Source organism: Pelecanus crispus, chromosome 2 (assembly GCF_030463565.1).
Source record: "Pelecanus crispus isolate bPelCri1 chromosome 2, bPelCri1.pri, whole genome shotgun sequence".
Lineage (NCBI taxonomy): Eukaryota > Metazoa > Chordata > Aves > Pelecaniformes > Pelecanidae > Pelecanus > Pelecanus crispus.
Genome location: NC_134644.1, coordinates 48,971,861 through 48,986,031, shown reverse-complemented (window position 1 = coordinate 48,986,031; position 14,171 = coordinate 48,971,861). Strand labels below are relative to the sequence as shown.

The window sequence follows — 14,171 nt, the reverse complement described above, 5'->3', positions numbered from 1 at the left end:
TTAAGTCTGTCCCTGCAGTAAACAGAGAACTCCAAAGCCACTAATACTATCGCGTGCCTCAAAGATTAAGGCATGGACACTGATAATACGTTTTATTTGTTAGTCTGTTTTAGACCTTACTTGACAGATCAAGAGAGTTAAGTGGTTTTGCTATACATAAAACTGTTTTCAAGAGATGAGTCTATTGTAGTTTGGAAAAGAAATGTTCCTCGCTTATTTTTATGCTAGTCTAAGCAGCCATTTCTTTCCTCTCTTGATGCTTAGGGCCTGTCACTGAGTTTTGGTATCCGTTATTGTACGGTTGGTTTTTATTCAGTTTTTCGGTTGGTTGGGGTTTTTTTGTTCTAGTGTCCACTTGGTGAAAGTTTCATTACAGTACCATGTATTGAGGATCATCACAGCAAGGAGCATTTTATGTTAGTCTTTTTGCCAGTTTGACTGTCTTCTAGTGCTTCTTATGCTGTAAAGCAACATTTAAGTATTGCACTAGAATACATTTATGGTATAAAATACAGATTTTAAAAAAAAAGTAAGTTCTCTCTGCTGAGCTTTGCTAAAGGTAAAAAGATCATGAGCCTGACTGAAATTATTGTTTATTGCTAGGAACCTTAAGTCTGACTAACCCAGGTTGGTTTGTTTATTTTTCTTTTCAGAATAGGTAAAGGATTTCAAGGTGTCATGAAAAGGTGGGGATTTAAAGGCCAGCCTGCTAGCCATGGCCAGACAAAAACTCACAGACGTCCTGGAGCAATATCTACCAATGTGAGGATTGTTATTTCTTCTTATTTCCTGATGTAAACATTCTTCAGTATTTTTAGAACTGCTTACTAAAAATGAACAATGTCACAGTAGCTAGCTGTTACCATCCACTCTGTTGCTGCTACCACTAGCAGCAAATCCCAGCTGTTTCAAAGGAAGTTCAGAAACCCGTATAATGAGCAATGCAGATAGCTGTTCTCTTATGCCTTGATTCATTAATACTCTATATTGCTAGTAAGTGAGCAAACATATTTTAACTGAGCAAATTGTGGTATTTTGTAGTATAGCTGAGAGAAACAGTCTTAATGCTTCGAAGAGAGTTCTAAGAATCTTTTCTCACAGCATTTATAGATTGGAAGGGATTTACTCATTTTATACTGCAGATGTACTATTCTTTGGAAACCTAGTTGCTTTTATCACTTTGCCTGATTTATGTATAAAGCAGCTGCTTTATGAACTCTTTCATTCCAAAATAGTTTGTCGGCTGCTTAGCATTTTTAAGCAGAGAGTAATATTTTTAAGTTTCAAACTATAAACAATATTAGTTTAAAAACTCATTGGAACAGATGCATTTAAAACTTTGTCCCTATAAAGGCTGCACAACATTTAGGCTGAACTAAGAGGACTTTTTGCAAACTAGGTTTGTTACCAGAATTAAGACCAACTGAGTCACAGTACTGAACCTGCATTGTCTGTAATTTTCTTGGAGATATTAAAAAAAAAAAAAGGATTGATAATGCTTAAGAGAATAGTAAGAGCAAAAAGGCAAAAAGTTAGAATAATGGAGACTGTAAAAGCATACTGTACTGATTGTAGTTCTTCATTTCAACTGGAAAATGAATTCTACACCTGGTACTGTTTTCTCTGAAAACTGAAAAATGTAAATATTTGAACATACAACACTTTGTTTTAGCAGATGGTATTCATCATTACAAAATAACCCCTCTTTCCTTTAAATTAGAATTTCCTAAGCAGTAACACTGCATGTGATTTCACAAAGTATATAGAATGGGAAATAGGATTGGAAATAAGTATGATGAAAAGGAAACAAGGTGAAAAGATGCAATAGTGGAAAACCAATGCCTTGATTTTTTTTTTTTTTATTTTCCAGTCTAGTGTTGACCACTTTGGGTTTTAGTAATCCTGCATAGTTTGGTACAGAATCATGTCCCTAGAATTTTATTGCAGTTGATTTCCTAAAATCATGATTTTCACACGAGTTTAAAAAAAAAAACAAAAGCATTATTAATGAGTAAGAGGGTGGCGCAGGAGACTGAGACAAATCCCTGGATAATGCTGTAGAACTGAAAATTATTGCACTTATTCCTGCCTTTTCCTTTCCACCTTTGTTCTCCATGTTATACCCAGCCAAACAAAAATGGGATAGAGAAACTAAGCAATAGCAAGGAATGTAATTAAAAATTCTGTTCTCAAAAATACATGCTTTAAAAGATCTATTTTACATCAGTATAAAAGTCATGGAGTAGGGAGAGGGAGAAGCTACAGTATATCTTAATTTTGGCAGCCTTCCAGGGTAGGACTGCTCTGGAGCTCTGTGGTAGCATCCACAAGTAGTTTAGTTAGTTTGCCAATTGCTGTGGTCTGTGGTCTGTGGTGTAGGTGAGAGTCTTGTGTTGACAGAGGTTTTAGGAAAAAAAAAAACTTTTCTTGCTTTTCACGAAGTGAAAATATGGGATGAGTGAAGATTTTGCTCTGAATTTAGACACATTACGAATTAAGCAAAGCTAGAATCCCTTTGTTGATAACAACAGTATTTATAGCAATTTTATGATTGAGGTTAAGTATTTCAGATAACATACCTAACATACCTAAATGCTAATCAATATTAGATATTTTCAATATTAGATATTTTCAACATTGGAAATACCAGCGTATTTTCTTTCCTGCTCTTCTTGAGTTTGTAGATGTACCTCTTGCAGTTACATGATTTTTTGGCCCTGTTTTTATCTAGAAAGCTTCCAAAGTTTATCGCGGAAAGAAAATGCCTGGTAAAATGGGTAACATCTATAGGACATCTCTTGGATTAAAGGTGAGTTCTGAGTGTACTGGAATGTGTATATGCATTGCCAAGCAATGGACTTAGCCATGTAGCCTTGTGCTGGTGAACTGTCTGTCATTTCTGTCAGAATCCAGACAGGCGCGTCTTGAAGTAAGCAAGCTGGAAAGGCAAGAGCAGCAAATGTGTGCTCCTGTCGTCTTGTGGGTTACAAATAAGTTATCTGAACTCCTTTTGCATACGTGCAGTCCATGGGGACTGGGATTTTGGGTGATACTTCCACGTCTGATATGTTTTTCACTGTGTCCCTTGACTTCTGCCTTTGGAGTGGGAAAACAATCAGGCTTTTGGTGACCTTCAGTTAATGTTTTCATGCCTATTCCACTTGCTCAAACCCAGCCCAAGTCTGAGTTTTCTGAAGTCCTAACTTTTTATCATGGTCCTTCACTTCTATGTGCAAAAAGAGGATTATAGTTTCTGTCTAGATTCTGATGCGTACATAGCTGCAGCAGTTCCTGGGCTATTACAGCTACTATTCTCTGTCTCTGAAGGCAACCTCTGCAGTTTGCATAAAAAAACATATTAGCCTCTAGTTTGCAAAAAAGTGTGCTGCTGCTCTCTACTAACCAAAACTAATGTTTTGTAACAGAAAACTGCATGCTCACTTGAGCACCTCATAGAATTAAGAAATTAACAAATGGTCACAGTAACATTTTCATGAGCATACTTGTTTTAATTTAATTCATGAGCATACTTGTTTTAATTTGTCACGTGTGATGTTTTTCAACAGCTGTTGCTGTTAGAGGGAAAAGAGACTTGGGAGCTTGGGTTGGTGTGATGCTGAACAAAGGGCTGCCTTGCCAAATATAGCCTGATCACAAGCCCTTTAAAACTGTTTAATAGACTCCTGCATTAGAAAGCTGTGCACTCAGAGTAGCATGTGACTGAATTTTGTGGCAACCTTAGGGCTGTGCAGGACATTCTTCTTGCCCAGAGTACCACCTCCAGTTATCAGTTTGTGCTCTGCTGGACTACTGTTGTAAAATTGGGAATAGTCTCTAAAATGAGCTCAATATCTGTTTTTTTTTCCTGTCTCCTAGGTGTGGAGGATCAACACAAAACATGACATTATTTATGTAAATGGGTCTGTTCCAGGTCACACAAATTGTCTGGTGAAGGTATGTTTGCTAATTTCAACTACTGGTATTAGTGACTCCTAGGCTCTCTCCAACTCTCTTCTTATAGAAGGAAAAACATTGGTTGAATGCGATCTTCTTTTCCTCAGAGACCCATTTTGTACTATTGAAGTAAAGGGCAGTAGGATCAGTTCTGTAAAAGAGAGTGATTAATGGGGCAGTGGGTCACCACTTACTCTAAATGGCTCATTCTTAGCTTTGCACTGGGGTTGTGCACCCATGTAGCCTATGATAAACCAATACAGTCACTGTAACCGTGTGGTAAGTGTCTCAGGGCTAGGTCCATCCCCTTTAACACTAACCTGAGTGAATAGCATGATGGTGAGATTTCCAGAGTATTATTCAAGGGCTGTATTCATGAACAGAAATACACAGCAAGCACTGTTTTAAAGGTTATTCAAAGCATTCCATAGGCAGTAGCAGTTACCTTTCCAAGGAGCAGTTGAGGTACAGGAGGAGACAGCTGGAGTTCACAATAATGATACGAGTTCCCTCTGCAACTAGTATAAATGTGTCACTGTTATTTTCTGTGGTGTTCTACAGAATTAATTTCAAATTTTATGGAGATTGTTTCAGGATGGTCTGTGAAAAACTGAAACAGTGAAGAGTCTAATATGCGTTCTTGCAATGTAAATAATCCACATCAAAGCAAGAAAAGTACTTTTAAGACTATTTCAAATAATCTTTTCTTTCTATTTAGGTATATTCTACCCATTTGCAAGCACAAATTACTTGGAGGAAGTTGATTCCTTTCTGACTTAATAGATTACAGGTTATCAAGCATCTTTATTATGAATGATTATAAAGATTTTGTTGTACATATACCTATATATCTGATATATAGTTTAAAATCCTCGTAAGTATTGTAGAGATTTAAATGATCCAGTTCTTGAAAAGTTACAGAGTTCAGAAAGTGCAGGTATTTTCAACTAGTTTATTCTTGTCATATTTTAGTATGGGCATCCAGTTTCTGTTATGTGTGTTCTAGTTGTGGAGCAGAACTCCACAGTTACTGGGCATTAAGTAAAGCAGTCCTAGCTTTCTCCTAGTCATGCTGTTAAAATCCACACTTACATGGTTCAGTGGCAACTGCATGTACACATCTCGGATGTCTTATCTGCAAGGATACAGCATTTAATGAAGCCTTTGAGACTCAAATACAGTACTTATTTCTACCAGACTTTTATTCTGACTAGACTCAGTAAATTAATTTTTTTATTTCTGGTTTTAAGGGAGCTAAAAAACCAAACATTTATTAAACACCTGTAATATAAACTGTTTTAAAAACAAAGCTATGTATGTTACTACCACACATTCTTATGTACATTGTGAAGATCTCATTTAAACAAATCAGTGTCCCCTTGCTAATTAGACACTGCGCACTTCCACTCGGAGAAGAACCTACCGGAAGTGTTATGTGCTTCCTGTCATGATTGGGTCACTTCCACCTTTTTCTTCCACCTTCTCTGTTTACTTACTCAGACGTTACTCTTGTCTAGGCTGGAAAGCATCCCCCTTACCACCTTGGATTTACTGTTTTTGTTCTGAAAGCAGTCCTGCTGTCATCTTAAAAGATCCTTGAGGCAGCAGTACTACCATAGTCAACAACCTTGTTAGCAGGAGACTGCTGGGCCAGGATGTGTAAGCGTATGCAGTAAAACAACCGTGTTGACATCTGTAGTGTGAAGAGGATAATGGACTTTGATTGCCATGGCAGTCGGCTGCAAACTGTTTAAATGCTTGCCATGTCCGGGGTGATTTCTGTTCAGCTCACTCACCATGGATGATGATTGGAACTTTATCCTAAGACCAGAAGTTAAAATGGCTATGTTACGGGTTTGGGGTTTTTTTTTTTTCCAAGTAAACTTAATCTGTCATTATTAACTAAGTGCTAGAAGGTACTTTTTTTGACTGCTTTAATAGGCCTTGTAAATGATGTCTACAAGATGTAGAATCTGTATTAACTGTATTTGCAAGTTACCTCTCTATGAAAATGTTTCAAGTCATAGTTGCTGGCAATTTAGAAGTTCAAGTCAAGTACGCATTTTGGCGTACACATTTTAGAATTGCAGGTAATTCCATTGTTAGAAATGAGGGTTGAGGATCCATGGGAAGAATGAGGGATTTCATCCCTTAGAGCTCTTTGATTAACATACACAATATTTGAAAGATCTTGATCAAAGTGCTCCACAATCAGACTTTCATGGCTTTTTAGTAATAAATAATTCTGTTTTGAGATTAAGGTACAGTAGTAGGTATTATTACTCTTAGGAAATAGATTTTAAAAAATGGTTTCCACTCACATTTGATGTTTGGAGGGAGTATCTAGTCAGTAACAGTTCATTCCAATTCTTAAAGCTGGTGAATCCATTCTGGTTGTTTTTTTTTTTTTTTCTTCCACAAGCCATACGAATTACATGTATTAATTAAAAAATCTTCCATTATATTTTCAAATACATCTCTAAAGAGTAGAGAAAGCTTTAATTAAAAAAGCATGCAAAGTGATGCTATTTGGTATGTATTCTCTAATTTCTGAGTTTTTTTCTCCACTTAATCTTGCTGCACTCATCTGTAGTGTTTTTAGCTTGTGTCTTATGCCTTTCTTCCAAAGTGTTTTCTTGTTTGTGTGTAGACTTCTACATCCTATTCGTTGTTGTATGTTTGTTTGGATCTGTGGTTGGGGAAAGAAATTATGGGATATTAGTGTTCATAATTACTGTTCATTCCACTAAATACCTGCCTATAATGAGGTAGGACTAATGTCTAGAGGATGTGGATCTGTCTGTGAGCTCAAAAAGTGGGATATCACATAATACTTTTCTCTCATGTGTGTCTCTAAGAGTACGGCATTGGTGTTCAGTACCCACTCTGTGTTGCTTGGTAACCATTAAAACCACAGTGCATCTTGAAGCGTATATTTATTTTGTATGTTATGTATTTTTGGAAACTTAGTGCATCAGCACTGTATCCAGACTGAGATGAAGCACTTAAATTTTTCAAGTTTCATTTTCAGCAGAGAAAGTGCACAGTAGTAAGATTGATGGATTCACGGTTTAATTAGAAATCAGTTTTCATTTGATATTGCACACTGAAGCATGCAGGTAGATAACTGACATAAGTAATGTTTCTAGCCAACTGGAAAACTAATCAAAAAAGCTTACTTTAGCATGCATTTCTTTCTCAATGGCAAGGTCTAATAAAATTAAGAAACTTTAGCACTGTGCTAGAATGTATGGAATTTTTCTGTTACAAGAGTGACATTGCAGAGTAAGCAGCTGTAAATTAGTCTGTTGTGCCTATTGAGATAACCTACCCCAGGTAACACCTGTTTCTTTCGGTGTATCTTCTTAGATTACGAGGCCTAGAGTTACCGTCTAGGTGGGGGTTTTTTTTGGGGGGGGGGTGGGGGGGGGGTGGGGGGGTTTGGGGTTTGTTTTTTTTTTTTTTTTTTGGAAGCTTACTACTCTCAATTTCTCTCCCAAGTGTATTATCAAAAAGTTCTCTCTTCTGCCATTCAAGAGAAAAGCACAAGATTAATTCCCTTTTTAAATAGATGCTTTATAATGGAGGGGATACTGTAATACACTGTATTGTAATACAGGATGTTATAATTTATATCTGATAATGTTTTATACCTGTCCTAATTTTGAGGCACCTGATTTTCTTAGGACATTTAGTGTTGATCACTTGAATATATCACTTGTAATGAAAGCAGAAATTCTGGCAAATCTACGTAACCCATAGAGAAGTCTGTAGTACTTCGCATCCTACTTATTTTGTATCACACTTGCAAATATTACTGTCTGTGTTTCTAGCTGTTGACGCCAGACTGGATGTGCTGAGCTCAAATTAGGTATATGCAGGAAAAGCATCATGCCTTGACTTCTTTTGTGTTCCCTGTCCGGTACCTTGGGCCCCATGATAAGAGTTGTGTGGAGGGGGTTTTTTTATTTGTTTGGAGGGGACAGGGGAGGGACAGGTTAAGACAAAACAGGGCTGGTCAGAAATGGATATAGTTCTTGCATTCAATTTTCTGTCTAGCTTCAAAAATAGCATAGAAGCTGAGCTAGGTAATGTGTAATAACCTGAGGAGATAATTTCTAACATTCCATATATTTAAACACATTTTCCTGTTTAAACAAACAGCTTGCATTCTTTGCTGCTGTTGCTAACACAGCCTGAAGCCCTGTTAAACTGCAAATGTGAGTTGTGACTTAAGCATCAAGTTTTGGTGCCTATTTAAGACCATATTAAGTATTTTGTGCCGATAGATTTCTGAATTTGTGTTTGTTTATACTACCTATTATGCTGGCAATATATGGGACATGCATATGTGCAGTTTATTAAGGGTCTGCAAAACGTTCACGACTGTTTTAAAGGTTTAGTGACAAAATCCTGAGCAGCTCCAATTTCAACTTTCTCTAGTATTTTTCTCAATAAAAAACGTCACAGGGAACATACTGTAGTATATATACACTACTAAATACACTACAGTATAGTGTACTATAATGTATAGCAGTATTAATATAGTAGTTAAGCAAGCCAAGTGTTTATGTTATATTGAGTTATACAGTGAATGCTTTTACGGATTGTAGTAACCAGTTGGGCTTTCAGCCCAATTCCTTCTGTGGGTGAGAGCTAAATTCACAGGATTTTAGTAATGCAGAGCATTAAAACTTATTCTGATGTCATGGGGTTCTTCTTTTTTCCCTTTTTTTCCCCCCCTTTTTTCCCCCCCTTTTTTCCCCCCCCTTTTTTCCCCCCCCTTTTTTCCCCCCCCTTTTTTCCCCCCCCTTTTTTCCCCCCCCTTTTTTCCCCCCCCTTTTTTCCCCCCCCTTTTTTCCCCCCCCTTTTTTCCCCCCCCTTTTTTCCCCCCCCTTTTTTCCCCCCCCTTTTTTCCCCCCCCTTTTTTCCCCCCCCTTTTTTCCCCCCCCTTTTTTCCCCCCCCTTTTTTCCCCCCCCTTTTTTCCCCCCCCCTTTTTTCCCCCCCCTTTTTTCCCCCCCCTTTTTTCCCCCCCCTTTTTTCCCCCCCCTTTTTTCCCCCCCCTTTTTTCCCCCCCCTTTTTTCCCCCCCCTTTTTTCCCCCCCCTTTTTTCCCCCCCCTTTTTTCCCCCCCCTTTTTTCCCCCCCCTTTTTTCCCCCCCCTTTTTTCCCCCCCCTTTTTTCCCCCCCCCTTTTTTCCCCCCCCTTTTTTCCCCCCCCTTTTTTCCCCCCCCTTTTTTCCCCCCCCTTTTTTCCCCCCCCTTTTTTCCCCCCCCTTTTTTCCCCCCCCTTTTTTCCCCCCCCTTTTTTCCCCCCCCTTTTTTCCCCCCCCTTTTTTCCCCCCCCTTTTTTCCCCCCCCTTTTTTCCCCCCCCTTTTTTCCCCCCCCTTTTTTCCCCCCCCTTTTTTCCCCCCCCTTTTTTCCCCCCCCCTTTTTTCCCCCCCCTTTTTTCCCCCCCCTTTTTTCCCCCCCCTTTTTTCCCCCCCCTTTTTTCCCCCCCCTTTTTTCCCCCCCCTTTTTTCCCCCCCCTTTTTTCCCCCCCCTTTTTTCCCCCCCCTTTTTTCCCCCCCCCTTTTTTCCCCCCCCTTTTTTCCCCCCCCTTTTTTCCCCCCCCTTTTTTCCCCCCCCTTTTTTCCCCCCCCTTTTTTCCCCCCCCTTTTTTCCCCCCCCTTTTTTCCCCCCCCTTTTTTCCCCCCCCTTTTTTCCCCCCCCTTTTTTCCCCCCCCTTTTTTCCCCCCCCTTTTTTCCCCCCCCCTTTTTTTCCCCCCCTTTTTCTCCCCCCCCTTTTTTCCCCCCCCTTTTTCTCCCCCCCCTTTTTCTCCCCCTTTTCTTCTTTTTTTTTCTTTTTTTTTTCTTTTTTTTTTTGTCCCCTCTCCCCCCCTTTTTTTTTAACTGATATATTGAATGGGATCAGTGCTATCCATTGTCATCACGTTGGATTTATGTTAGCAGGAAATCTGCAGAAAAATACTTGTTTAAAGTTCAGTGATGTCATGTCCAAGATTTTGAGTTGTAGACATTTTTTTCTTAGGGCCTAAAAGCAGTTATGAGAGAAGTTTATATGTTAATTATTTGTATGGCCTTACTGTAAAAGGTTTCCAAAGCAATTGCTTATAATGCAGTTTCAGCATAGAATGTAAAAAATATTTTGTAAACTTCAAATGACTGGGAAGGAAGAAAGTGAAATGTTATTTTGTACAGTTTTGTATTCTTTGCTGTGAGGCATTGTTTTCATAGAATCATAGAATATCTCAAGTTGGAAGGGACCCACAAGGGTCAAGTTTTGGAGCCTGGGGTTTTTGACTCTGAGGAATAAGGTGAAAGATATTCAGTGGCAGTTTTTTCCTTTATTAGGGATGCTGTCAGAAGGTTACTGGGAGAACATGAAGAGCTGGGCTGGGTGACACGTACTTCTTGTCTCTGTACATGCTTATACAGACAAGTGTAACTGCTTCTGCGTATCATTTAGCTTCCTTATAATGTGAAATTACTGAGCAGGAATCTGAGGTAATACATATAGAAACTTTTGGTATGCTGCATCCTTCATAAATGTAAAGGAAGTAATTCAGTAATTCTCTTGAGAAGGCAGATAAATCATTCCATGTTTTCAGTTGCTAATAGGTACTTTCAGATGTAAAATAAAATTAGTTCTTCCTTTTGATAGGAATAATAATAATACCTGTCTAACAACTTTTGAAAATGAGAAGGGAGAAAAGAGGCATGTCCCTTCAGTTTGGTAGTGATGCTCTAAGATGGTGCTTCAGGAGTAGAACTTAAATTGCATTTGAAAGCAGTGAATGTAGAAAAAGTTGGAAAAAGAGCAGTAGTTTTCACCAGTCAAAAGAAATTCTGTGTCAATTATACCAATCAAAAGAAAGAGCATATCAGAAGAAAATAATTTTAGCATCAGATGTGGCTGGTGCTTCTGGGATCTGTCAAGTTTCTGAGGAGTTTGGAAGGGGCAAAATGAAACAGTATTGTACTCTGAAAGTAACAATGGTCTGTTGAAAATGTTTCATAAGAATCTACTTTAAGAATCCTCCTTAGTGCACAAGAGGTACTATCTGCAAAATGCCGCTTGACATTAATATGTAAAATGAACTGTTAAGGCTGAACAGGAATCTTAGATTTATTTAGATAAACTAATACAGGACAAAGATTAGGCTGTTGGGTTTGCCTTCAGTTAAGAGCAGAAGTCTTAATCCTAAGTCCTATGGTAAAAGTAGTTTTAAGAAAAGGAAAAAAAATTAAATTCCTTTCACTTTCCAGGTGTCCAAAACTGCCTGTAATGACACAGCCTGTATGTAACAGCATGTTTTTTTCATTATGAGAGTAATCCAAAATAACAAAAAAGTAGACATGAAAAACATTTTAATAAGATACATATGAAATAGATAAGTTATCAGAAATAAAATTATTTATTCTCATCTTCCTAATATTACTGTAACTCGTGTAGAGACCATGGAGGTTTTTGCTGTTGACAGAGAAGGCTTATGAAGTGTAATAGGATTAGGGAGTAAAAGAGAAAGAGGCAAGGGAAATAGTAGGTAACCGGTGAAGGTATTAAAACATGTTTTCATATAGAAAAAGAAACAGCAGCACTGTATTGAAAGGGAAGGATAACTTTTCAGTTCAGGTGGCACTGTTGAAGCTCTCTGTTTCCTCTGAACTCGCTGCTGCTGGAACTGTTGCAGCAAAGCTCTTTGGACTTGGACCTCAGCCTGGTTTATACCATGTAGATCTGTAAGGAAAATTGCTGTCTGCCCGGACTACAGGTACTTCAGTAGTTATGCATGGCAGTTTACAAGTGAATAGAGAACACTTTTAATAGGGAGGTGTCTGGTGGAAGAGGAATGATCTGCTCAAAAAGCTAAGTAGCCATCCTAACCAATACAGCGTTTTGAGCCCTTCACCCCCCTCTTTCTTAGCAAACAGTTTTCTTTTGTTTATCAAGCCTGCAGTTAGAAAACTGTTGGAACTTCCTTGGAGGGGGGGGGGGGGGGGGCGCGGGGAACAAAACAGTTTTTCGGAAGCTGAAGTTTAAGTGAAATTTATTGTGCACTTCATCTGCAGGAATCCTCATGGACTTTGGGAAAGGCTCAAGTAATAGCAGATATGAATCTGGTAAATAGAGTGCTGTCAGAACAGAACTGTCAGTGGGCATAAAATTGTTTTACTTAATTTCTGGTGTAAATCACAATTGTCTTACGTGAGGTTTTTGTCCAACCAAGTAAGAACAAGCTTCCTGTTTTTTAAAAGCCCACCAAAAAATAAGAGGAAGAGCTTATCTTCTCTATATTAAAATTTTGTCTAATCTATTTCTACCTTTTTCTTTTAATCCAGTTGAGTATAGTGGCTGAAATGGATTATTACAGCTCAGGAGGAGATCATATGTAGCAATACAGAAATAAAGAATTTAATTTTAAATAAAATTTCATCGCTTGAGAATTTGTAGCTCTTTTTTCTTTCAGAGATACCAGCTTTCTATCTTCTACTGCAGACAAACTGCTTTTTGCTGATAATTCTAGCTACTAATTTTCTTCAGAGATTGGAGTTTCAGGGGCTAGATCGTAAATCTTTTCACATGTAGAGAGGTCAGTAAAGGAAAGTTACTTCTCTGTAGCACTACAGTTCTTGGAAATTAACTTTCTTAAAGGCTCGTGTTCTACAAACTTCGGTACTGATTCCTGGGTGAAGAATTCTAGATGCTTAACTCTGCAGTCACTGAATAGCTCTACAGTAGCTGGAGGGACTGAGTACAGCACATGCACATATCTTCGCAAAATTAGTTGCCGTAATTAGTTTGTATCATAAATACAAAAGCATGTCTTGGTTTTTGAAGAGGTGATTACACTGCATAATGTAACGATAAGTCGTGTAGGAAAGTACTGTCGGATATAACCAGTTTAAACGAGCCATACTTACACACATTTATTTTAGTAACATTTTAAAATATGAGCAATGAATTCATGAGAATAGGTTTTGATTCTCTCACAGTATGATAGAAGTGATAAATTCTCTTTGGGTTTTTTGTTTTGTTTTGCTGGTTTTTTTTAAAAACTCCTTAATGACAGGTACAAAATGTTGAATTCAATAGCTGGGGTTGGTATTAAAATAACTGATGATTATGCATGGAACTCTTTGGATAAACAAGTGTAATGTGAATGCTGTTGGGTTTTTTTTCTTATGCATGCAAGGTGATTTCTTTAATTTCTAGTGTATCACTATCTAAAAGTCTTCTGGAAGATTTATTAACCCCACCCTTCCCCCTCCTGCTTTTTAGGTCAAAGATAGCAGATTGCCTACTTACAAGGACTGCAATAAAAACCCTCCATTCCCCACGTTTTTTGCTGATGGAGATGAAAAACTACCAGAAGACTTGTATGATGAGGAGATTTTCCAGTTCACAGACCCATCTGTCACATATGCATAATGTTCTTCACATCTTTGAAAAAACACATTTCTGTTATTTTCACAAACTTTGTAATGGTGTATAAGAGTAAACCTATGAATTGCAGTCTGGCCAACTGACTTGAACACTTCAGATATTGCCATTTTGGTCAGGTAATAAGATTTACCACTGTCAATTTCAAACCTGTATTTAAAGCAGCAGGTGAGCCTGAGGGGCGGGTTGTAAAGCACACCAGTTTGTCTACAGTGATCTTTTGTCCTCTGTCACAGGCTGTGAAAAGGTACACATTGCTGAAAAACTGTTGTTTTGAAAATGGCTCCATTTAATTTTCTGAATGCTACCAAACTTTCTGTTTCTCTTTTGTGGAAAGTATTCTGGCCAACTCTGATAATCAAAGAAATGTTCAAATCTGCTTTGGCATCGGGGGGTGGGGGGGGGGGTGGATGAATCAGATCTGAGTCCAACTCCGTGAAGAATAATCCAAAATAAAATAGGAAAATGCATTGCTCTGTAGCAGCATGAGCTTGTTTTGTTTCCTCCTTTTCACCAGAGCTTTTTCTCTCCTTTTGCTTTAATGTTGTCTTGAGTTTAAAGTAGCAGATACCCAACAAATTTTGTAGAGGAAAGATGATGCCAACCACTGTCTGTCTCTTCAGAGGGTTCTGGCAGTGTGTATGGTGAGGGGGTGTTCGGATGGGAAATGTTCAGTAACAAAGCAGCACTAAGACTGCAGCAGCCACCTGTTTGTCGCCTTCACTGACAGCTTGTTCTGAACTTCGCAGAGGATCCCTTGCGTAGTTTCTGG

General features: G+C 38.4%; 1 protein-coding gene across 1 annotated transcript in view; it reads left to right on the top strand.

The window, feature by feature from the left end:
- Nucleotides 1-13,795, top strand: part of MRPL3 (mitochondrial ribosomal protein L3) — a 32,216-nt gene extending 18,421 nt beyond the window's left edge. Inside the window, exons 7-10 of the mRNA XM_075705373.1 lie at nt 654-762; nt 2,732-2,809; nt 3,877-3,954; nt 13,238-13,795. Of these exons, the coding sequence (XP_075561488.1) occupies nt 654-762; nt 2,732-2,809; nt 3,877-3,954; nt 13,238-13,387 (415 nt within the window). The 3' untranslated portion in view covers nt 13,388-13,795. The remainder of the gene's footprint in view (nt 1-653; nt 763-2,731; nt 2,810-3,876; nt 3,955-13,237) is intronic.
- Nucleotides 13,796-14,171: the final 376 nt, after the last annotated feature.